The 26,440-nt window shown below is 39.7% G+C and overlaps 1 protein-coding gene across 1 annotated transcript; it reads right to left on the bottom strand.

Moving 5' to 3' along the window:
- Positions 1–12,793: 12,793 nt before the first annotated feature.
- On the bottom strand, positions 12,794–25,147 carry LOC308503762 (interferon-induced very large GTPase 1-like; the record flags this gene model as incomplete). Its single annotated transcript, XM_081063398.1, has 1 exon — positions 12,794–25,147. One exon carries the CDS (start codon positions 25,145–25,147, stop codon positions 17,852–17,854), a length of 7,296 nt encoding a protein of 2,431 aa, XP_080919524.1. The 3' UTR covers positions 12,794–17,851.
- Positions 25,148–26,440: the final 1,293 nt, after the last annotated feature.

Raw genomic sequence — 26,440 nt, 5'->3', positions numbered from 1 at the left:
TATGATGCCCTGTGTATGATGATACAAACGCTTTAAAATTTTATTCACTTTGATTCTACTGTGTAGCTGGTGAACCTTAAGCTGCACTCACATGGGACATACCACTTTGACCTTGGAAGATCACGTTGTAAAAGGAATACAAGAAGAAAAGCATGAAATGGATGTCTTAGACTCACTCTGTGGTAGGACTTTGTCTGGACTGATTACCAAATACATAGTGGGGACTAAGTTTTAAATTCGATATCATATAGCTGTGACAAACAGTAATAGTTTTAGGCTGACTCAACTCCAATATCCTCTTAACATCAGAGGATGACTGCTTTCCTTTGAATTAGATTGTAGGACAATTAATAGAGAGAAGTATCCCCAGAAGATATATTGGGATTCCTGTTTAGTAGGCAAATGGTAGTTTGAGCAATTAGTTAGAAAGAATAACAGATCTGTACTCCAGACTTAAGTAGAAATCCATATTGAATACGTAAATAGGCACAATACTTATGTTGAGCTAGTAAAAAAGTCTAAATGGGACATTTTTATACTGACTAAAATTAAATCTAAAAATAGAGAAATGAATTAAAGAGAATGTGGAAGTATCAGATTTGAAGTAAGGATTAGAAATACAATAACAGTGAGAGACATCTGTTGTGTAGTTTGCTTAAATTTTTAAAGAATATGATGTTACACAAATACAGATGTGTTTTGAAACATCAAAGTAATTGCAAGGAGCTCATATTCTTTTTTTAGTTAAAATTTGTTGGGTGACAATGGTTAGTAAAATTACATAGGTTTCAAGTGTACAATTCTGTAATATATTATCTATATACTGTGTGTACATCTTTGATCACCACATATTTGACCTCATTTAAGCTCCTCTAATACCTTCCCTACCTCCTTACCCTCTGGTAACCACTAAACTATTGTCTGTGTCTATGAGTTTTTGTTTCTTTATTTGTTTTCTTGTTTCTTTGTTGCTTTCTGTTTTATATACCATATATCAGTGAAGTCATGTGGTTCTCAACTTCGTCTGACTGACTTGTTTTGCTTAGCATAATAATCTCAAGATCCATTCATGTTGTCACAAATGGCACTATTTCATCTTTCCTTATGGCAGAATAATATTCCATTGTGTATATAGACCACAACTTCTTTACAAGTCCTCTATTGAAAGATGCTTTGGTTATTTCCACATCTTGGAAAATAAAGTTGCAATGAACATTGGAGCATGTAAATGTTTATGGATAAATGTTATCAGATTGTTTGGGTATATACCCAGAAGAGGGATTGCTAGGTCATACAGTAATTTTATTCTTAATTTTTTGAGGAACCTCTACAATACCTTCCATAGCAGCTGCACCAGTCTGCATTCCCACCAACAGTGTATGAGGGTTCCTTTTTCTCCACAGCCTCTTCAATACTTGTTATTATTTGTCTTGCTGATGATAGCCATTCTAACTGGGGTGAAGTGATATTTCATTGTGGTTTTTATTTGCATTTCTCTGATGATTAGTGATGTTGAGCATTTTTTCATATGTCTATTGGCCATTTGTATATCCTCTTTGGAGAAATGTCTATTCAGTTCCTCTGCTCATTTTTTTGATGTTGAGTTGTATGAGTTTTTTATATATTTTGGATATTAGCCCCTTATCAGAGGCATTGTTTGCAAATATCTTGTCCCATTCTGTTGGTTGCCTCTTCATTTTGTTAATGGTTTCTCTTGCTGTGCAAAAGAGTTTTAATTTGATATAGTCCCATTCATTTATTTTAGCTCTTACTTCCCTTTCAGTTAAGGTCAAATTCATAAAATCTTTGAACCCAAGGTTCATAAGTTTAGTACCCATGATTTTTTAATGCAGTTTATTGTTTCAGGTCTTATGTTTAAATCTTTGATCCATTTTGAGTTAATTTTGGCACATAGTGACTGATAGCAGTCTAGTTTCATTCTTTTACACGTGACTTTCCAATTCTCCCAGCACCATTTATTGAAGAGGCTTTCTTTTCTCCATTGTATGTTTTTGGCTCCTTTTTGAAAATTATCTATGTACATTTATGTGGGTTTATTTCTGGCTTTTCAATTCTATTCCATTGGTCTGTGTCTGTTTTTCTGCCAGTACCATGCTGTTTTATTCATTCCCTGTAGTACAAGCTGATGTCAGGGTCCTAAATCTGTTAAAAAGCTAAAAAATACCCTTGCTCACATAGCTGGGGTTATTGTTAAGATACTAATTTGTGAAAAATCAGCATACTATTTTTCTTTACAGAAATAATCTTAATTGCTTATTCTATAAAGCTAAACCATAATATGAAAGCCATTCTATAAAGCTTAACCAAGTTTATTATAAAAACTCAGAAAATTCAGAAATTTGGAAACAAGCAAAAATCACCTATAAAGTTTTCCTTTCATTTTTTGGTTAGCCACAGATGTATTTTACTGAATTGTTACGTACATGTCGATAATAGTCTTGCTTTTCTTTTTTTCATTTAAAAGTTTTCAAACATTCTCCATTGTTAAGAGGGGACATTATAGGGTAGGGGTAGGGAGTAAGTGGCAGGAATGGAGGGGACCAGAGTGCTTAGTATGAATCTCTGCTTCCCCTTTATTATCTGTGAGTCTTTTGACACTAAATTTAACTTTGTGCCTCAGTTTGATCATTTTAAAAGTAGTGGTAATAGTAGGGCTCTTGATGATCTCATGATGTTTTTAAGATGACTGAATAAGATAATAAATGTCAGACACATAGGCCAGAGCTTGGCAAAAGGTGCTTATAACATGCTGGCTATTAAATGAATAAATAGTAAATAGTTTTTAAAAACTTAATTTTATAAATTGAGACATAATTGACATATAATGTTTCAGGTATGCAACATAATGATTCAATATTTGTATATATTACAAAATGATTACCATAATAAGTCTAGTTAGCATCCATCACTGTACATAGTTACATTTTTTTTTCTTTTAAGGAGAACTTTTAAGATCTACTTTCTTAACAACTTTCACATATGTAACACAGCATTGTTAACTATAGTCACCATGCTGTACATTACATCCTCAAGACATTTATTTTATAACTGAAAGAAAAAATTATTTTAAATGACTACATAATAATTTGTCATGTGACTCCTCTGTAATATATTTAGGCATTTGCTTACACTTAGATTTGGTTCTCCAAATTTTCTTATGTGAGGGTCTGTTTTTATCTTAGGTCAAATTTCTGGAAGTGGAATTACTGAGATATAAGCAAAGAAACTGAAATTCTTGTTACAAAGAGCCAAATTGCTTATCAGAAAGTTAAAAACATTTTGCGTTCTGACTTACATGTTGTGGGAGTGCCTGCCTCACTATACTCTTTCTAGCGCTGCCTAATCTCATGAACTCTCTTTGCTAATCTATTAACATCTTAATGCAATGTAGCAGATAGTTTCATTTATATTACTTATTTTGTTTGATCCTAATAATTTTTTGCAGCTGTTTATAGACAAGGTCACAAACGATTTGACAGTTACATATGTGGCAACATTTACTTCCAGTTATTTAGCTATGTGATGGGATTTGTTGGTGAGGGAACTGTTACAATATTTATACAGTTACATGTATCCATCTTCTCCTTTGTATTTTTCATGTCATTGTAGCCTTATAATTCCCATTCTTAGTTCAGAAAATATCTACATATATTTCTTTTAGACTTGCTTAATAAGTTAAAAATAAGTGATAGTTAACTTTTAAATAAGTGTTTAAAAATAACTTTCAGTCTCCTTGCAGTTTATTATGGTATAGGATATATGCTGACGCTTTAAGTTAATTGTGTTTCCAAATAGCTGATTTTCATAGTAGCATTCTTAGTAATCCTTTAATATTATTTATTTGTTATTCTTTTCACTATTGCTTGACTACATGCTATCGTCTTATAAATATAGCAATAGGGAGTATTTCTGGGCTAGTTCTCTAGTTCCAGTCATCTTTTTTCTCTGCAAATATTATTTTACACCTTCACTGTCAGTTTATATCCCTGCATCATACATCCTTGAGAAAAGAGGAGGAGTCATAATAGGTCTTCCTCATCTTCCGCTACCAAATTTACTAGCATATCTGCACATAGCTTTTTTTATCTTTTAAGAGAACCCACCAGGCACCAAACCCTCCACTAGCGCTCTCAATACCTAGCTCTTCTACTGCTCAAAGAAATTGGTCTTGGAATTACCTGCTTCTCCTGTGTGTCATCTCTCTCTCTCTGCTGGTACATTGCTTATAAGTCACAGGCATTTTCTACTATCTCCCATCTTAAAGAACCCTTCCCTGAATTACATTTCTTCTCCAGGTACACCGCTTTTCTCAGAGCAAATCACCTTGAAAGATATGCCTATACCCATAGCTTCCACATCCTTTTCTACCATTCACGACTCGTGTCACTGTCCTCAGGCTCCCTCCTTGCCCCACGACCCACCTGCGCTGCAGTTGTGCTTGTCAGTCAGTGATATTCATGTTGCAAATTCAATATCATTTCTCTGACTTCATGCTTCTGAAACTTTAAGCCACATTTAACACAACTGGCCACTCTTTTCTTTTTGAAACACCTTCTTTTCCTGACTTCCAGACACACACACACACACACACACACACTCACACACACACACACACACACACACACACAAACCAGATTTTTCAATTTCCCCACTAGACTGAGGCCTCACTTAGTTCACTTCTCCTCTTCAACATGACATCTAAATATTGAAGTGCCTCATAACTCCATTGCAAGTTTCCTTTTATTCTGACTCAAACTTCTCTGCCTTAGTAAATTCATCATTTCATGAGTTTGAATTCCATCTACATTCGTTTGACTCCTAGTGACGTGACCTCTTCTGAAGCCCCAAATCACTTAGCTAACAGCCGATGTGACCTCTTTGCATGGATGCCTTAAGCATTGCCCTTTTCATCCAAAACTGAATACTTGATCCCGTTCCTAAAATCTGTTCTTCCCACAGTTTTTCTTAGTATAAGAAACAGCATTATCATGTTCACTCTTAGTCAAGCTAAAAATTCATATATCATCCTTGTTTTCTCTCTTTGCCTTACTACTACTCCCAAACAAGAAGATCCTATATACGAGTAAGTGAAATCATATGACATTTGCCTTTCACTGTCTGACTTACTATATTCAGCACAGTACCCTCGAGGTCCATTCAATACTCTCTAGGTCACAGATGACAAGATTTTGTTCTTATTTATGGCTGAGTTTTATTCCATTGTATATATTCACCACCTCTCCTTTGTCCATTTAGGGACACCCAGGATGCCTTCATATCTTGGCTTATGTAAATAATGCTTCAGTAAACATATGGATAAGCATGTCCCCTCGAAGTAGCATTTTGGGCTTATTTGGATAAATACACATAAGTTGGATTACTAGGTAACTTCTTTGTCTCATGTTTTAGTCTTTGTTTTAAAGTCTGTTTTGTCCAGTACAAGTATTGCTATGCCAGAACTTTAGTTGTTGTTGTTTGTTTCCATTTTCATGAAATATCTTTTCCCATCCCTTTATTTTCAGTCTGTGTGTTCCTTTCAGTCTGAATCGAGTCTCCTATAAGCTGCATACGTAAAGGTCTTGTTGTCCATTCACCTCCCCTACTATCTTTTGATTGGAGCATTTAACCCACTTACATTGAAAGTAATTATTGATAGGTATGTAGTAATTGCCATTTGATTGTTCATAGTTTTGACTTATTTTTATTTTTTTGTCTTAAAGTAGTCTCTTTAAGAGTTCTTGTAATAATGGTTTGGTGGTGATGAACTCCTTTAGCGTTTTCTTGTGTGGGAAGCTCTTTATTTGTCCTTCGATTCTAAATGATAGCTTTGCTAGGTAGAGTAATCTTGGTTGTAGGTCCTTGCTTTTCATCACATTGAATATTATGTGCCAATCCCTTCTGGTCTGCAAAGTTTCAGTTGAGAAATCAGCCAGTAGTCTTACAGGAGCTTCCTTGTAGGTAACTAACTGCTTTTCTCCTGCTGCTTTTAAGATTCTCTCTTTGTCTTTAACCTTTGGCATTTTAATTATGATGTATCTTAGTGTTGGCCTCTTTGGGTTTATCTTGTTTGGGACTCTCTGCCCTTCCTGGGCTTCTATATCTATTTTTTCCACCAGGTGAGGGAAGTTTTCTGTCATTATTACTTCAAATAGGTTTTCAATTCCTTGCTGTCTCTCTTCATCTTCTGGACCCCTGTAACATGAATGTTGGTACGCTTGAGGTTGTCCCAGAGGCCCTTAAAATATCCCCATTTTTTTGGATTCTTTTTTCTTTTTGTTCTTCTGACTGGGTGTGTTCTGCTACCTTATCTTCTAAATTGCTGATTTGATCCTCTGCTTTATGTAATCAACTGATGTATTGTTCGTTTCCGTTATTGTATTCTTCATTTCTGACTGGTTCTTTTTTTATGGTTTCTATCTCCATTTTTATGTTTCCTATTTATTTGCTGAAGTTCTTCCTGAGATCATTAAACATCCTTATAACCAGTGGAATTCTGTGTCTGGGAGATTGCTTGTCTCCATTTTGTTTAGTTCTTTTTCTTGAGCTTTGTTCTGTTCTTTTACTTGGGACATGTTTCTTTGTCTCCCCATTTTGGCTGCCTCCCTGTGTTTGTTTCTATGTATTAGGTAGGGCTGCTATGCCTTCCAGTATTACTAGAGTGACCTTATGTAGTAGGTGTGCTGTGGGGCTCAGTGGCACAGTCCTCCTTGTCACTTGAGCTGTGTACTCCAGGTGTGTCCTTTGTGTGGGTTGTGTATGCCTTTCTCTTGCAGTTGAGCCTTGCTTGCTATTTTCACATCAATGGGAGGGTTTCACCCTCAGCTTGTGAGGACTGGCCTTGAGTACAGTGGATGAGTTGTGGTGCGGGGGCTGACCCTATAGCGCAGCATCTGCCTCAGCAGGGCTCTGGTGCCTGCCCAATTTGCCTCTTGGATCTGTCATCCTTGGAGGCAGCTGGGTGATGTTCCAGCTCATTTTAAAGCTGGCAGCTTGTGGCACCAGCCCCAAGGCCACCTGGGAGGAAACCTGCTGCAGGTCAAGTTCAGCCATTGCCAGTGCCCCACTCGAAATCCCCTAGTAGGAACCACAAAGAAATCTGCAGATGGCCACTGCCCGTGCCATCCTTGGAAGTTCTTGAGAGGACAAGCTGTGATCCTACACTGACTGCTGCTAATTCTGGGCTTAGGGCAGGTCAGCCAGAGGTACAGGACTTGCTCAAGCCAGAAGTTGTGTGTCTGGGTTCTAAGAACTTTTGAGAGACCCTAGAAAAATCTGTCACGTGAGCCAAGGAAGGCTGTTTGTATGAAAAAGGGACGAAATGGCTTGGGTGTGGCCAAAGGTTGGGTGTCTCAGGGTCTCAAATTAGGCAGCCACTGGCATCTGCATACAGGGAAAGGAGAAGGCTCAAAAAAGAAACAATGGCCTCTGTCAGCTCCTCCATCCTGAAACCATGCAACTCAGTCCCCCACCATATGTCCCTGACGCCTCTCCAGCTGCTGCCCCAGTGCTGCAGCTCAGAGCCAATGATTCTGTCGGTAAGTCCATGTGCAGTGTCTTTAAAAGGAGCGCATGGGACTTCAGCCACCTTCAGTCTCACTCAGTCAAAATCTCCAGTGGTTTTCATAGCCAGAAATCATGGAGACTTTTCTTCCTGGCACTGGAACCCTGGGCTGGTGTAGCACTGGGACCTCTCACTTTTCTGGGGGTACCTCCACAGCCTAAATACCTCTCCCAACTTTTTTTCTTTGATGGTGAAGGGATCTGCATTTATTTGGGGGACCCAATCACTTTCTTTCTTTCTTTCTTTCTTTCTTTCTTTCTTTCTTTCTTTCTTTCTTTCTTTCTTTCTTTCTTTCTTTCTTTCTTTCTTTCTTTCTTTCTCTCTTTCTCTCTCTCTTTCTCTCTCTCTCTCTCTCTTTCTCTCTCTCTCTCTCTCTCTCTCTCTCTCTCTCTTTCTTTCTTTCTTTCTTTCTTTCTCCCTCTCTCTCTCTCTCTCTCTTTCTTTCTCCCATACACATTTATGAAATCAAGACATTTTTGCCCATTTTATAGGGGAAGTTATATTGTTTTGAATCATTGTTTTCTTTTTTTAATAACATTTTTAAAATTAGTTTCAGGTGCACAAAACAATGTAATAGTTAGACATTTACCATTTATATCCCTCACACAGTGACAAACCCCTCCCCCATCCACTATCCCTCTGACATTGCACACAGCCATTACATTTCCACTGTCTCTATTCCTAATGCTGTACTGCGCTTCTTGTAATATATATATAAAATTGTAGTTGACATTCATTATTGTTCAGCTTCAGCATTACATTGCAGTGATCAGGCATCTATATCATCCCTGAGGTGGTCTCCGTAACGAGACAAGTGTCCATCAGATACCCTACAAAATCTTTACAGTATTGATTACATTCTCCAAATTGACTTTCGTAACCCTGGGGCAATCTTGTAGTTATTGACTGTCCTTTCAAATCCCCTCACCTGCCCCTTTATCCCCAGCCCCCCTCCCATCTAGCAACCCTCAGTTTTTCCTCTATGTCTCTGAGACTGTTTCTGATTAGCTCATTCATTTATTCTTTTCTTTAGCTTCCACATATAAGTGAGATCATATGGTATTTGTCTTTCTCTGTCTGACTTATTTCACTTAACATAATAATGTTCTCTAGGTCCATTCATGTTGTTGCAAATGGTAAGATTTCTTTTTTTTTAAATTAAAGTTTATTGGGGTGACAATTGTTAGTAAAGTTACGTAGATTTAAGGTGTACAATTCTGTAATACATTATCTATATCTCACATTGTGTGTTCACCACCCAGAGTCAATTCTCTTTCCGTCACCATATATTAGACTCCCTTTACCCTATTCTAGAGTCCCCCTCCCCCCTTACCCTCTGGCAACCACTAAACTCTTCTCTGTGTCTATGAGTTTTTGTTCCTTCATTTGTTTGTCTTGTTCTTTTGTTGTTTTCAGTTTTACATACCACGTATCAGTGAAATTAGGGTTTCCGGGCAGGAATTCTCACCTGTTCTCAGAATTGTTTTCCCTTTCCTGTTCTCAAATCCTGAGATATAAACTGTTTTCTATTCTTCACTATGAATCATTTCCACAAAGTGATGGCCAATACTACCAACCACCTGGGTTCAAGGAGTCGATTTTTCCGAATTCCAAACAAACTTTCTCGGGATCAGGAAAGGGAAAGTGAAAAAAATTCACGAGAACTGGCAGAAATTCTCGTCAGGAAACCCTACGTGAAATCATATGGTTCTCTTCTTTTTCTGTCTGACTTATTTCGCTTCACATTTAAATAAGTGGTTGTTAGAAATAATCATTTGAAGGAAAAAGAGCTGAGACTAACTTTTGTGCTGACTCTTTCTAGGCCCATGTCTGTGAAGCCATAACTGACCCCCATCAGTTATATTCTTTTATCTTTTGCTAATATTTCTACCTTGCATTTCCATGCCACTTATCACATTTTATTTTGTTCTGTGTTCATTTCTTCTACCAGTCTGTGTACATCTTTGAAACGAGATCTCTGCCTAATTCACTTTTTAAAGTTCTGGGTCCTGGTAAAATTCTAGACACACAGAAAATGTAGAATGTCAAACAGTCTCAGTCTCAGGTGGTGCAAAGTTGTAAGTTCAGCGATGTTTGTTGCCTTGCTATTTGTAATAGTGAAAATTTAGGAACCTGGTTACCGGCTCTTTGAGATCTGGTTAATTACGAAGGGATATTATGCAGGAATTAAAACTAATTATTAAAGTAGATCAGTATTGTTGACCTCAAAAGATGTTCATAGTAGATTTTGAGTGGAAAAGGAGATTGTAGGAGAGTATGTATAATATACATTGTCATGTTTGCAAAATTTTATGTGTTTATGTGTCCATAACACGTAAAGATGGTCATTAAAATGTTCAAATTTGAAGCATGCCCATCCTCCTGTCACCGTTTAATTTTTTTCTTTATTCCAAGAACCTCAGGTATTTCTACTCTGCTCAGTAGGGGCTTTAGATATCTCTAAGCTTCTAAGAGCCTCCCTACTTTCAATGATCCTCCATACTACAGTGAGTGTGTCCAATCCCCTAGGTCCTTAACTAAGTATTAAAACTCATATCCTGAGAAAGTGTCCACAAGTCAATGAATTATTGCATGTACAGTCTATGTACTAGCTCCCATGATCAACCCCCTCAAAATCCAATCCTGGGGTACTCCTTTGGCTCCTGTTGAGACATCTTGTGGCTCTTTTGGGATGTAATCTCTTCTCTTTTTAGTAGGCCCTGCCGGTCAACATCTGGGTTCTTCTGGGATTTTACCCTAATTAACTCGTACAGTTAGGAGAGGTAGTAAAGTAGCTCCTTGCCTTCATTCTGAGGGAGACACTTATTATTTTGCAGAGGAGACGTTTCTGCAGTATCATTCCAGGCATGAGACATGCCAGCTCTTACTACGGAGGGATGGGCTTCCTCTGCACACTGTGAGGTTCCAGGGAGGCCTGCAGAGCTGAAATCCTTGGGGGGGGGCGGTAACAACTGAGATGTCCAATTCCTTGTTCCAGATGGAAAGTAATGGAAGCAGAAATGAAAGCAAATTGAAGTATGAGAGAATTTGTGAGAAAGAAGAAGGAAGGTCAGGGAAGTGGTCAGACAAGTTAAATAATAGAAGACCCATGAAATTTTTTAACAGAGAATATCAAACAACTTGCTCTAAATGGCATTCTTTAAATGTGTTTTTCATAGATTCTATGAATCTGTTCCTTTTTATAAGACCTACTTCTGGAATAGCAGTGTGTGGAGCTTATGGACCCATTCCTTAGTGAAACAATAACTGGTGAAAGTGATTTAAAAAGCCAAATCATTAAAGTTCCTTGGAAGTTGTCCTAAGTCTGTACCTCAAAGGAAAGAACATTTATTCAGGGAAATGTATTAAAACTCGGTAAGAACACTGAAAAAATCTATGGCACGGGCCAGGACATCTCCTTTCCTCCATTCTGAGCAGGTGTGGTCAAGAAGATGGTGCTTCCTGTCCCCTTAGCTTCCAGTCAAGAGATAAGGAGTCTCAAGACAGAGTCAGGCAGCCAGGATTTCTCATCCCCTCCAACACTGAGTTGCAGAGGCTAAATTTTGGGAGAGTGATACAACACGGTTGGGGCTCCCTTCTTCTTTCCAGCCCTATTCATAGGTGCGCAAGTCCTACCACAGGGATGGTCAGCTGAAAATCCTTGTGTCAGCTCATCTGTGAGCAGAGGTTCCGGCTGGGAAAGGGAAAGAGACTAGAGACACTGTCCTCACCCAGTGCCTGGATCACTGGCTCTGAGATTGTTCCCAGAGGAAAAGGTAGTTCATAAGAACAGAGAGCCCTCAAGCTCTACCCAAAGGAGTGACTTTATTTGAAACAGTGTGGGAAAGTTCAAGCCTAAGGGTATTCTTGAAAAAAATGGAGATTCTGGTGGTAAGCAATTAAGAGGAGGCTGATAACTCAGTGACAGGAAAACAATGAATTGAAACAATGGTTTTCCATTTAACTGTAATGAGGAAGTCTGTCAGTAGGGCAGGGTGAGAGGATATTTAGAATCAATTTCTGAGCTTGCGAAGCTGGAGATATCTTTAAGACATCCAAGTGGAGGTGTTAGGTAGGCAGGTGTTTGATTTTGGGGAGCAGTGTGCCTGAGATATATGAATTAGGAGGCATGAATGTGTAGGTGGTATTTAATGCCACAGGGACTGGGGACACATTAAGGGAGAGAGTCTAGATACAGAAGGAAGACCAAAGATTGAGGCCTTGGAGTGTGCTAGCACCGAGAGTTCTAATGAAACAGGAAGACCTAGTAAAGCAGAGTGATGTAGCGGGAAAAGAAGAGTGCAATATCCTCAAATCCAAGTGAAGAAAGTGCTTCAGGGAGGAAAAAAATGATAAAATAATGTCATTTCAGCAAGTAAAATGATTGAGAATGAAAAATTGGATTTAGAAAAATAGATGCCATTGGTGACCTGTATTTAGTTAATTTCAGCTGCATTATATTTTTGAAATATCAGAATCATCTTTGATTTCTTTTTTTCCCTTCTAAATGTCACCACTTCCACCTCCAATATCTAGTAAGCTTGTCCTGTCAATTGTATTTAACAGCCAGCATTCATCATCTACACTGGGATAAATACCATTCTAGATGCTGAGCATATGGAGATGAACAAGACTTGGACCCACTTCTTCAGGAGCTTACAGTTGAGGATGGGATCCAGGCACAACTATATTTCAATATAATAGCAATGATAACAATGTTATTAATTACTAGAGTTTCTTCTATTAACATGACTTTTTCTGCTCTTGCTGCTGCTATTATTACTACGACCACCCAACATTATTGGAACACATACTCTGTGCCAGGCTTATGTATTATTGGAAGCTGTCCTCACACCTCATTTTGTAGAGGTAAAAAGGGAAGCAGAGACAGGTTGAGTAACTCATCCAAGGACATACAACTAGTAAGTGGTGGAAGCTCTATGCAAAACCAAGCAGTCTAACTTCCAAGGTTGCGTTCTTCACTTCAAGTGCAAGCTGGTATTCCATAACTCTGAAAAATTGACTTGTACCTACCAATTTATTCCCTTACTTTAAATTACTTCTCCTTTCTTGCTTAGCCTTTTAAATTTCTATTGGGATAACTTTCTTTTCTAATAATTCACTTGGACGTGAATCTATGTCTTAGGCTTATTTCTGAGGAACTGTAATGACGAACGGGGAAAGGAGGGAGGAGGACACACGCTAGAGTGGGACTAATGAATTTATTTAGCAATATCTAACCAATTTATTTAGCAATATCTATTCAGTTTATTTAGCGATATGCAATAGCAAAAAACAAAGGCACTTAAAAATGTGCTAATGACAGAAAATAAGGTGGTTAGGACTAAACTATATACATTGATAATGATGTCATGTCAAGGGGTACACATACATATAAGTTTAAGAGATCCCAACATATGTTTACTATTGTTCAAAAATCACTTGGCTAAATGCACAAACAACATCAGTAAGGAGTATCCAAAAGCAGTAATAAGTTTTATAGGATAGTAACTATTACAGTAGATGTCAAAAGCTCACCAAACCAGGGGAGGACAGCACTGGAAAAGTCATAAATCAAAACCTTGCCAGGTCTGCAGCTGAGAGAAACTCAGGCATCTCACTGTTGCTTGCTAGTTCCCAGAATTCTGCTGCTGTTGTCCTTGTTGTTGTTGCTAGAAGTTGTTTCTGTTGCTAGAAGTTAAGGCGTCTTTTGATGTTGTGAGCTGCAAGCTATATGTAAGTTCTCAAGATGCTAACAAGTTCTCAGGAATGTTGCTGCTGTTGCCGTTGCTGTTGTGGTTGTTGTTGCTGGAAGTTAGGGCATCTTCTGATGTTACAAGCTGCAAGCTGCATACAAGCTTCTAAAATGCTAACAAGTTCTTAAGAAGGCTATCTGTGGGGAACAACAATGGAGAGGTCGGGAACCAGCCCGACATCACCCTGTCCCCGGCTGGATGTCAGGACATCCCCTGGTGTTGTGAGCTGCATGTTGCTGGAAGTCTTCAAAATGTTAGAATGATGAAGAATCACCAATGACAAATGACCAAACGACAAAAGTTTACACTGCCAACTGAGGTCTATCTTATTTTCTTAGATATATTTTCTCAGATATACCTTAGAGCCAAGCTTCCTATTCCTGCCTCCCCCTCCAGGGATGGCCAGTTCCGGGAGGGTTCGGCAGTCAATGATAAAAATATTGCTTATCCGGCTGAAGGGCTAGTTCATCCGGACAAGCAACATCTACTGTTTCTGCTTGTGGCCATCGGCCCAAGATCTTCCAAAGCCTGGCAACATGCCTGTCACGTCATCCTGATATAAGTTAGCTACTTGTTCACATCATCTGCTGATGCAGGTGACTTGGACAGAGAGCAGCATCATCTTGTATCTCCCCTACTCAGGAGAATGAGACCAAAGGGGGAATTTACTCAACTCCTAATCACAGCACAGAATTCTTTTAACCCTAAGCTAACCATCACCTCACATGCAGTAACAGAAAAAAGCTAATAGACAAAAGCTCACATCAACCAATGAAGGCAAATTTTCTTTAACATCTTTGCTATAGGACCTAACACACACTATCCTCCGTACTGCTAAAGAATTGTGACAGTGACTTCTCTACACCTTTGACTGGTTGATTACTGTTTGAAATAGGTGTAACTACTGATAAAGTACCAAAGGACATCAATATCTTGAGATGTATTTGAGGTATATGTTAAAATCACATTTATTTAGAACTTACTGTGACCTCAACTGTGATTTCCCAAGGAGTCATTGTTGAATATTCCTGCCAATAAAGCCCAGATGAGACGATCTCAAGTTATCAATGTGATTGTAATAAAATGTTACTCAAAATCAAAGGAACAGGGAACTTGGTAGAAGTAGTGTTACATTATAATTACTTATACTTAGAGAATACTTATTCAGTGTATGGCACTGACTAAATGCTTTCTCTATAGCAATTTATTTATTCTTCCTAATAATAGCATGAGAAATGGACTATTTTACAGATAGGGCACTTGAGCTCAGAGAGGTTAAATTACATGCGCAAGTTCTCACAGGCATCACTACTATGAAGATAGCAGTATTTCTAATTAGCATTGACAGTGTCAGTGACAGTACACACACTTTCCTTCACTGCCTTGTCCACTCATGCAGCACAGCACTACCAGAAAGGGCTGAATGGCTCTTTCAGACCTTAGTGACGGGTTAGAGTGATTAAAGCGAATTATACTATTGAGGAATAGGGAAACAGTTGTATGATTCATGTGTCTTCCCTATAGTCCCAAAGAAAAGCATGCCAAAACTTAAGAGGGGTCAATTTTTAGACACACCGTGCTGTAGTCAGCTCAGGCTGCCATAACATAAAACCATAGACTGAGTGTCATAGATAGCAGAAATTTATTTCTGACAGTTCTGGAGCATCTAAGATCAAAATGCTGGCTGATTAGGTTCCTGGTGAGGGCTGTCTTCCCTGCTTGCAAATGGCTGCCTTCTTGCAGTGTGCTCATGCCTTCTCTTGGCTCATGCATGTGGAGAGAGCGAGAGCAAGCGACAGAGAGTGAGAGAGAGAGAGAGAGAGACAGAGACAGAGAGAGAGACAGAGAGAGAGAGACAGAGAGAGAGAAACAGAGACAGAGACAGAGACCTCTTGTGTCTTTTCTTATAAGGGCACTGATCCAATAATGAGGGCCCTGCCCTCATGAACTCATCATACCCTAATTATCTCCCAAGGCCCCCCTCTCTAAATCACATTGTGAGTTCGGGTTTCAACATATGAATTTGGCGGAGACTCAAACATTTTGTCCAAAATACACGCCATTCCCTAGGCTTTCTCAGATTTATATCCCCTCTCTGAGAGAGGGAGACCTACTTCAAAACTCAGTACAAATTTTCATCTTCATTTAAGAAACTCACATCTTATTGATGCAATTTGATCACGCTTTAGAATCCACCACCCTCCTAACTCCATTCCTACAGGCCTCATGACTCCTTCTTTCCCACTGCGCTTGGGATGTGTTGCTTAACTTACTCTGGAAATCCCCTATATTTACTGATGTGGTGACCCCCAATTCCTGTATTTCTATGTTCCCCACTTTCAACGACTCTGAGAGATTCATTCCATGTGTGTCCTATCTCTACTGACCTTACAACTCTGGCCACCTCTAATCCTGTACCTACACCTGAGACCAATGTCTTCTATTCTTTCTGATCATGTAATTCTCATCCTTACTGTCTCCATTTCCCCAACTCCATTGGTCCTCAGGGCTCCTCCCTCAGTGACCCTAATCCAATGGCACTGTAATCCCCTTAATCCTGACCCCCCCTTGATGGCAGCTTTAGTATCTCCACTACTATCACAGAAAACCCCATTCCTATATAGTTATCTTCTCTCTATCCCAACTTACTTCTTGCCAGTTTTTTTAAATTTGTTGAGCACAGCCTTTGAATCTTATGAAATAATCACACTGCTTAAATACCTGAAGAATTTATCAAAGATATTTTTCATTTATACATAACAATTTTGCTTGAAAATCAAAGTTAATATATGATATAAGATACTTGTTAGAACACCTGAAACTAATAATAATAAGAAAGATATTATGGATTCATTAAACAATTACAAAGAGCATTCAGCAAGTGTTAACTGAAGATTGCAGTTTTCAAGGTGCAGTGATGTGAGAGACAGGCACCATGATCTGCAGCGGTTCTGTTTCTTTCACCATTTCAACATGATCATATGAGGTGCTTTTAACTCTTACTGAGACTATTTTCCAGAGAACAAAAGGGAAGCTATACTACTGAAGAACACCTGTATCCTTTATAATTTTCTGTTCCAGGATTTCTTCTGCAGACATGGGTCATTTGACCTCAAACTGGGGGTATGCTTGAAGTCCTTTGAGGGTACAAAGATAGCAGAATCAGCACTGCTGTCTCCCAGCTCTGAAGATCCAAGTTTGGACTGCTGTTCCATGGATTGTCTGTTTTCACTGGCCATGGAGAGGTATAGAGTGTGCCTGTAAATTGAAGCCAATGGATGCTCTTGTGTCCAGCATGAAGAAATTTTCTTCTTTGTATCAGGATTCCTTTAGATCATCAGCTTTGAGAATCTAACATAAGCCATTGTTTCAGAAGGTATAGGATTGCAGAATGGTGATTTCTTTGCCCTCTCAGGTTCTTGGTGTCTTCAGAGTGTCTTTTATTTTTATTCTGATTGTGACCCTATGGCTCGAACAGTATGAAAAGTCACAAGGGTGACTGTTTTAGACATAAGCATTTCCTTCCATTGTAACACACAAAAAAGAATTTCTTATTGAAATATCAGAACCTAAAAACAACATAATCTGTGCTATTTTATTCTTGAAGGAATAGTTTTTAAACTCATTAATGGTATAGCTAAATTAAACATTGTCCATAGCCTTGATTAAAATGGCCCTTTCAACTGGTCATAAACCTTGTTCTAAAGCTAGTCCTTCTTTGATTTGTACAAGGCACCAGGCTTTGAATAGTTAAACTCCTGTGAACCATATTATTTTTAAAAGAATGCACGGGGAACTGAGAAGATGCCAGGGAAGAAGGTGATGGTTAAATGAGAAAAAAACAGTTACTTAATTTCTATTTATCATATTTGCTTGATAATCTTTCCTGAATTGATGCAGGCTCTATCCTGGTCAAATCTCTTATGTTATTTCCCAGAACAGAATGTGTCTAAATATCGCTATGCTTGGGAATCGTGAACTTTCCATGAATATTTTTTCATTCAAGGGTTAGTAAATTTTTCTCACAATTTCAGTGGGTGAAAAAAAACATATTTTAAAAAATGCATTTTGTAGCTTCCAGCCAAGAACTATATATTGGTGTGACATATCATGTATTTAATCTATAGAAATTTGTAGCAGGCTGCCATGATTTTGATTTCCCTCAATGAGGATGACTTTCTCTGAGACTTTATATAATATATGTTTAAAATAAAAGAACATTGTGAATAATAGCTTAACATATAAAGTAGGTATTATGTTTTAAATGGATTTTATTTGATTTTTCTCATATGTTCATATATTTTAGTAACTTGTTTTTAAACCAGAATGAATTGAGACAAAGAAAAATGAAGTCCTTTCAACAGAAAATCTTCAACTCATGAAATTTTTAGATGTTTCATTTGAAAAATAGAAATAATGAAGATTTTCACTGTGAGGAGGAGGTATCTTAAGAGTGTTTAGGTACTACAACTCTTTTGTTCACTTTCTGTTACTCTTTTTTGGTCATTGAGTATTATTGTTTTTTCAAGTCATCAAGAACATCCTGCTTTTTGATATTGTGCCAAGGACCAGGGATTTCACCTCTACCTCTAAATTTTATCTTATATTTTTCTTCTAGGTTTTGTCTGAAGTGACAGACAAACCATTTCCAGTAGGGCTGGGTGGATGTGTCTGGGGTGATGCTCCATTTGGCGTACTTTTCTCCTCCCTGTCGATAGTTCTTATATGGGATCTTGTGGTCATCACTCAAAACTAATAAACAATCACTTGCTACCAAACTAGTACAGGTATCAATGACAAAATCATCTGTTTTATACCATGCAATTCCATTGACAGCCTGAGGACGGTGAAAGGGAACACTGTGGTCTCCGTCATGAGTGGGGATTGTGTTTGTACAAATAGCTCTACAGAAGGGACACTGTTTCCAGCAGCCACAGAGATGTTCATAGAGCATTTTCTGGATTTCAGGAATCATCTCTTCTACAGACATACTCAAACAATTCTGTTCTACTGTATTCATTGCGGGATCCAAAGCTTCAGTCATGGTTTCTTTGAGAAACTCAATATCTTTTATCTCCTGGTGTTCAATGCTTATCAAGTCATTTCGTGGAAAGATCAAGTTACTTCCCAGGTGATCACAGAACAAATCCAACCACCCAGACACAGTGCTGCTTTTATCTTTAGCTATTGCTGTGGATTCATGAATAGCTAACAGGATGACATTCTTGATGTCATCTAAACTTATTTTAAAAAAAGTCTTCATTGTTTCACTTCTTTTGTCTGAACAATATCTTTTAATATGGCTTTGAATGTAATTCCTAAAAAATGATTCTGGCTTATGAAGGTACTCCAGGTAATCATCGAAATTTTCTTTTTCTGCCAGAGAGATAAGAATGTGTTTCTCCAGGTTAGCCCTGTTTCCATTGAATGCGGAGCAGTTAGCTCGCATATCTCCAGCAATTAGAGGAGCCATTTTCCCCCATATGGCAGTGGAGACAGCAGGAGTGAGTTTGTGCCACAGAAAATCAACAAATGTTTTGATTGAGGTTGCTCCTTGACAAGAGATCTTAAAACTCATGAAAAAATCATCTTTCTTGCTTTCCAGATAGTTTACAGGATCATTTGCTCTTTTGAATGCCCTGTGCATCTCCTTAAAATTCTCTGCTGCTCTTCGGAATAAACACAAAGATAAGTCAATTTTATACTTACTGGTAAATGTGTATCTTTCCTCAGTGGGGGCTGATTTCACCTCCTCTTCTATTATTCTCAGGATTTCATGGAAATAACTTGGATTGTAATCATGTTGTTGCCCCTGAATGTTTTTAATAGTTTCAGTAAACCTTGAAATAATGAGCTCAGTGGTCCTCTCTATGGACTCCTTATCATGGACATTTAATGACATTCTATATAATACATAAAATTTCTTATTCATTTTGACATGTTCATCATAATCGATGTGAAATGTTTTTCCAAAATTTTTCTTCAGTATGTTCACCCTGTCTTTCTCCTTTTTAAAATAATCCAAAAGGATGCCTTCAGAATCCACATCAATGTTAGGTTCTGTGACTGGAGGCAGAGTTGAGGATACACCATAGACCCATTTTTCCCAAAGTTGATTGAATTTCTCATGTAACTCTTCATCACTCAGTTCCTTGTCCTTTACAGTTGAAGCCAATAGTCGGCTTTTTTCTAATAATTCCTTTTCATAATGAGACTTTTCATTATCCAGTCTTTCCTGACTCTTTTTACAATTAATAAGTCCTTCGATCTTTCTTTGGCTGTCTAAAGTAAGTGCCTCTTTAAGGATCATTAGCTTATTTTCAAAATTTGCTTTCCACTGAATCAGTATTTCACTCTCTGGATCTTCATTAAAATATTTTTCAAGTTCTTGCTTGATGGCTTCATACTTTTCTGCAACTGGAACCTCAATTGTGCTTGTTCTGAGTGTCTGGACTTTTCCATTCTGAATCTGGTTGATCAGCTGGTTCTGTAAGCTCAGCACATGGCTCCTCAGCTCCCACGTCCAGCTGTTATACATGGTTTCCAATTTGCTCATAGCCATGACCTCTCGGGTGTTCCTGAAACTGAAAATAAAGTTCTCATTCACCAAGGCTCTCCATAGATCTTGAACTCGTGATTTTACATCTGATATCTTCATGATGCTCCCCCTGGATTCCTGTTTGGCAGTCATAAGAATTCTAGTTTTCAGTTCCTGGACGTTGTGGCTGTATCGAGGATTAGGAGGGGCCATTGGGGGATTGCCATCCCAGAGGTGAGCAAAGTAGTAGACATGAGTATTGACATCAAACTTAATGACATCACTAAAGCGGGTTACATCTGAGCACTGTTCTTGCTCAGCCGCTGTTGCTGCCATTTCATCCAGTCTCTGCTCTAAGCGCCTTCGTCCTTCCATAGTTTGGTCTTTAGCTGTAACTTCCCCCACATTCTGATGGACAAAGAGGCAACTTGGGGAGATTTTTACTTGTTTCATCCTCAAAAAGGCTTGGACAACGATTTGGAGAATATCTTGCATTTCTGATGGATTTTCTCCAAAAATATTGATCAGAGTCAAGTTTCCAAGTCCAATGACAAAGGTTGCCAACTCATTGTCACGATTCTTGGATTTGTTGCTCAGTTCTGGGGCCCGAAGCCCTTCTGTATCCACAACAAGCACAAACTCAAAGCCAACTTCCTCCGAGAATGTCTCCTCCACCTTCAGGAGCTGCATGTAGGCCCCCCGGGTACACCTCCCAGCACTGACAGTGAACTGCAGCCCAAAAAGTGCATTCAGCAGGGTGGACTTCCCTGAGCTCTGCAGGCCAAGGATAGAGAGAATAAAAAGTCGTTTGTTTCCAAGTTTCTCAGAGAGCTTGTCAAAAAGAGCTGTCACCCACTTTAGAGGCACATAGGAAGCATCCCCGTCCATCAGCTCAATGGGAACACCAGATATCATAAGATCTGCAGCAATCTGGGGAAGGGAGAGAAAAAGGATATCTCTTGTGGAAGAAGCTTCTTCCAGAGCTTCATAGATCTGGCCAACCTCTCTCAGAAGTTGCTCAATTCCCAAGGTACAGTCGTTAATCTCTACAGAGATAGCTTCTATCCTATTTTGCCAATGTTTCAGGTTGTTGCTATTTGGTGCCTTTTGCTTTTCTGTTTGTATACGTGACCACAAAGACTTTTGCTTTTCATTCAGTTCTTCCAAGTGTCCTGCAGTCAGGTTGTCTAAAAACATACTCAGCCATTGGAAAAAATAGAGTGTGGTGTGAGTTTCTGAGTGTGTTTGGAGAATTTCAAGGACAGAGCGCATTAAATCATTGAGAGGAAAGGCTCTGGTCAACTGATGGCGCCGTATTCTTTGTTTATCTGTCTCAATCTCACATTTGTGTTGTTCAATGCTCCGATTCCCCTTTTCTTTGAGGTGATAAAGTTCTTTGTCCTTTTTACACCAAAGGTGCCACAGTTGTCCTTGAAGGGGTAGAAAGTTTTCCTTCACCTGAGATATCTTCTTTTCTTTCAGAAGGGCCATTAGGATGTCTGCCTTTTCTTTGGCTTCCCTGCAATCTCTCTGGTCTTCATCAATAAAGAATCCTTGCTTGCGAGCAATCTGGGAACAGTCCTCTATGCTCAGAGCAGTGTGTGAGAGCTTTAGCAAACGTCTGATTGTAGTAGCGAGTTCCTCTGTTAATTCTGCCTCATTTCTGTTCCTGATCCCAATGATCACTTTCTGGTTAGAATTATTGGCCATGGTTTTTTCTTTGTTATCAAGCAAACAGATCAGAGGTCTTTGTGACTGACTCAGGTCACGGACAATTTTCCGGTTTTCTTTATTGTCATCTGAAGTTGACATGAGGACAACAATGAGAGAAGAGACCTCCTGCAGGAAGGTGAGTTGCTTCTTATGTTCTTTTGCATCTCCATGAAGATTGGTGAAGGTCAAACAGTTGTGAAATCTGTCCTCATCTTCCCCCCCAGGACAGAACCAGCAGACTTCCACTACTCCCCCCATCAAGAGACAGTCTTTGCTGCTCCCTCTGCAGTGTCGATGAAAAAAGATATCATGTTTACGTTTACTGAGGAGACAGTTCATGATCTGAGATTTGGAAGCAGAGAAACCATTTCCAACTCTAATAAAGGACACAATGGGGGTAGAGACACAACACATCTGCTTATTCTTGTAATTGTTCTTCTCCTCTTTTGGTGATTTCCTGGCTTCCTGCCAGCTTCTTCTAATTTGACGGAGAGACCAGAGAGAGAATTCAATTTCAGAACTGCAGGGATTTGGTATGAGAAAGGGGAGGGCAAACTGACAAATGGCAAGTTTGCCCAAAATATATTGTCTGGCAAAATTGTCTGCACAGTGAAGAATCGCCATCTGAATATCCATGGGATGAATATGGGGCCTACGATTAGTGGCTGAAGGATTAGCAGGAGCCTCAGTGTCTTCAAACAAGTCTTCATATGGATCAAAAGCCTCATTTTCTTGACTCAAGGCACTTGGATAGGCTTCATTCTGTGTGTTTCCGTCATCTCTGAAGACCAGGTGTCTCAGCCCATAATCCAGCATCAGCAGTTTCTGCAGGAAATAGAAGGGAAGCTCCTGTTCAGAGCTGGGCTGGCTGTTGTACACAGAAGCCTTGTAGATCAGATGGAAGTTAGCTCTGCTCATCCTTTTTGGGTAGTAACGTTCCAGGCCTAAACGCTGGAGTAAATCTTGGAAGGCTCCATCTTCTATGACTTCCCATTTGCTATTTTTATTATCATGTGGTTCATGGGGCAGTTTCTTTTCATGGAAGATGCTTTGCAAATTTTTTCTCACCTCCTCCATTTGCAGTGAAGAGATGGTGGCTTCATAATTGCCATCAATGAGCAATCTCAAGTCTTGTTCTAGGTCTTTCCAATCATGATCTTCTTCAAGTTTGGTAAGGACGTGTACAACTTCTTTAGGCAAAGATTGGCCCATGTGTTGTCTTATTAATGCCAAGCGTTGTGTTTTCTCCTCTGGAGACACAGCTGTGACTCCTGTAGTAGCTGTAAGTCCTGTGAGCACCAGGAATGCCTGAGCCCTGTAGGTGCAAATAGTTTTGAGCTCCTGGTATTTCTCTTGGGCAGTTTGCATTTCATTCAGTAGGAAGTCTATCTCATCACACCCCAGGAGATACTGAAAAGTATGGTTTCTCATATGATATCCTGCACCAGCTGCAATGTTAAGTAGCAAGAGCTGTGTGTCTTGCTGATCTGTTTCCTGGAGGTAATTCAAGAAGCAGCCAAGAGACAAGCTCACCTTATAAGTGGCCTTTCTTTGAGCTTCCTCCACTGTATCTGCAGACTCAGATCTGGCCTTCACTTCGCTGAGGTCATTCTGTGTTTCCTTTAAGATTTTAATTAATTCAGAAAACTCAGAGATGTTGATTTGCTCTTGCTCTGACTCTGGCTGAAAGATCCACTGCATGATGGAATGAGCCTGAGGAAAGTGTGCCACTCTGTAGATGTGAGGATCCAAAAGGCTGCACATCTGAGATTTAATAAATTTGGTGTTGTGAATGGAAGAGTCTTTGCAGAAGTGAACAGTGTTTATCAGAAAATTCTGCAGACCCCCATCTGTGAGGCATATGTTAACCCAAGTGTCATAACTTTTCATTTTTTGACTCAACATTTGCATGAAATTTATCAGCCTTTTAAGCTGCTCTTCTGGATCAGATACCTCCCAGGATTTCACTTCCTCTAGGAAAACACTAGCCTCCTTCCCAACACTCAATAATTCTTCTCCATCCTGGATGTGGGCAGTGAGGCCAGTCAGAGCAGTGTAGCTGTCTTTCAGAAAGTTAGCTACCTGAAGAGGATCCTTAAAATCCCTTCTGTGACTGGAGAGGATGATATCCCAAATGGGCACCAGCTGAAGTCCCCGGTCAATGACACACCAGGTTTGATTACTGGCAACTAGGCCAGCTTTCCACTGCAGAAAGCCATTTGCTTCTGGTGGGCCACCTGTGTGGGCCACAGATAGTTGGACTTTGGTTTGGAGATTTTGGCAAGTTGTGTTTTGGGAGGATGCATTTGAATGAGAGTCTGACACATCCACACCTGCAGCGACTTTCACTCCAAAGCCACTGTAGCTGCCCCTTATGTAACTATTCAGGGACTCTGTTGACAGCTGTTTCACTTCTGCCAGCTGCTCACTTCGGAAACCCTCTGAAACGGCTTTCCACCAGTAGATTCCTCCCAGGTGCAGAGGGCCCTGGTTAGCATGAGAGCCAAACCTGAGGAAGAAAGCTTCAGCCCTGTGCCTTAGTAAGGGGAGTCTGTCTAGCCCTGCAGGCTGACCCAGGATGTCTTCAATGCATTTCAATTCCTGGAGAGCAGCCTTGGAGAACTGGAGCTGATCATTGGGAAAGTGAAAGGAGGCGAGTGGGAAATAGATGAACCTGGTAGAGCAGAAATAAGAGTGATCAGAACGCGATTGATGGGTTTCCTTGGATTCTGAATGTTTGGTGTGATCCATACCAGCTTCCAAGCTAAATCCCCAACCTCCGCCCTTGGCTCGAGCATTTACGCTGATGCCCAGCTTCTGTAATGTCTGAGTGAACATAGATTCTGCTTGAGAAGATGTAAATTCCTTTGTTTCCATTCGTGTGCCCTGCTCTGGGCCAAAGAGTAAGATGTCCGTGGGGACACTGAGTAGTTCCTGTCTCTTCTCTATAATGTCCCTTTCGTGTCTGGTTTTGTAAATTCCCTGCAGGGCCAGTCCTCCAGATGCCCATCTCACCAGATCTCTATCTGGGAGGTTTTGCCTGTGAGACAGCGTCCCCTCCGTGAGGTTGAGTTGTCTCTGCATGTTTTCCATGACTTCTCTTAGGCACTTTTCAGGGGGTGGCCAGTACTCTTTGGGGATGTCCATTGCCTGCCTCAGCTCTGTCTCTTTTTTCCTCACTGCCTCTTCTTCTTGTTGTCTTCCTTCTGACAGTAAGTCTTTTAGCTCCTGCAGCACCTGCTCTGCCTTCTTTTGCTTTTTCTTTATCATTTCCACCTGAGACTCCTGGAACTCTGAAAGACTATTTGAGTGTGACAGGTCAAGCAGCTTCTCCAGGGCCCTTTTCTCCCAGGGATATTGTGCCTGGGATTTCAGCGGCTGGAGGTCTTTCTCTTCCAGGTGTTGTAAGGCCTGGGCACAGGTCACACCCAGCTGTTCCTGCAGCTTGGGCAGCCAGTACTCTACTGCCAGTCCTACGTCTCTCAGCATCTCTTGGAGATCTTGCTCTTTTTTGCCTCTAAGAAGGGGCTCATCAGCGGTGGACTTCACTGTGTCCATGGCTGTGGAAACAAAAGATACTCAGTGAGCCGGTGTCGTGCCTTAAAGAAGTGTCAGCCACATTTGCCAACAGGGTGAGTGTAGTAAAGATGCAAGTCTTTAAGGCTTTTTCATCCCCTCCTTTCATTTTTCCAAAAAATACATTTTAACACTGCTTAAAAATGTGTGTGTGTGTGTGTGTGTGTGTGTGTGTGTGTGTAAGACTTCTTTGTGGATGTTCTGAGCATGGACGGCCATTTTAGTTGCCAGGGTGTAACATTGTGTGGGAAAAAGAAAGAAGAGCATGCACTAGAGAGGTACTCATTAATTTATTTAGCAATATCTAATCAATTTATTTATAGCAAATAGCAAAAGACAAAGGCAATTAATAGATTGTGCTAATAACAGAAAGTAAAGGCAGTTAAGGCATTTTATACACACACACACACACACACACACACACACACACACATTAACAATGATACCCCAAAGAAGCTCACCAAACCATGGGGAAACAACACTGGAAAAGTCAGGAATCAAAATCTTGCCAGATATGCTGCTGGAAAAGACTGAGGTGTCTCCCACTGCTGCTTGCTAATTCCCAAGCATGCTAGAATGATGAAGAATCACCAAGGATGGATGATAAACACACTGCCAACTGAGATCTGTCTTATATCTCTTTTTAATGTGCCTTAGAGCCAAGCTCCTTGTTCCTGCCTCCCCCTCAGGGAATGGTCAGTTCTGGGAGGGTTTGGCAGTTACTGTGATAAAAATATTGTTTATTTGGCTGAAGGGCCAGTTCATTTGGACAAACACTATTCTTGCCTGGGACCATCCAAAGCCTTGTAACTACCTGTCATGTCATTCTGATATAACTTAGTTACTTTTTCACCTTATCTGCCGATATGGGAAACAGACAAAAAGAAGCTTCATCACCTCTTATCTCCCCTACTGGGGATGAGACGAGGGAGAATTCTCTTAACCTTAAGCTAACCATCACCTCACATGCAGTCTCTCGTGTGAGGGAACAACAACAAAAAAACTAACATCAGTCAATGAAGGTGAATTTTCTTAACTACTTCCCTACATAGGGTGAATTGCAACTTAAAAGCCTGGCTTTTGACACTTCCTCTTATACAGAATCAATTGCTTGGAGAGTATTACGCTGAGAATTGCCATTTGAAAATATGCATGATTTTGATAGCTTGATGTTTATTTTAAAAACAGAATGGTACTACCATTTATCATTCCTCAGTTAGTTTCTCTTGAACCTGTGTAAATACTTTTCTTCCTGTCTCTGTCACTCCTTCTTAG

The sequence above is a fragment of the Rhinolophus hipposideros genome, assembly GCF_964194185.1.
Source record: "Rhinolophus hipposideros genome assembly, chromosome: 10".
Classification (NCBI taxonomy): domain Eukaryota; kingdom Metazoa; phylum Chordata; class Mammalia; order Chiroptera; family Rhinolophidae; genus Rhinolophus; species Rhinolophus hipposideros.
Note: the sequence above shows the minus strand (reverse complement) of the source record. Positions and strands in the feature narration are given on the sequence as shown.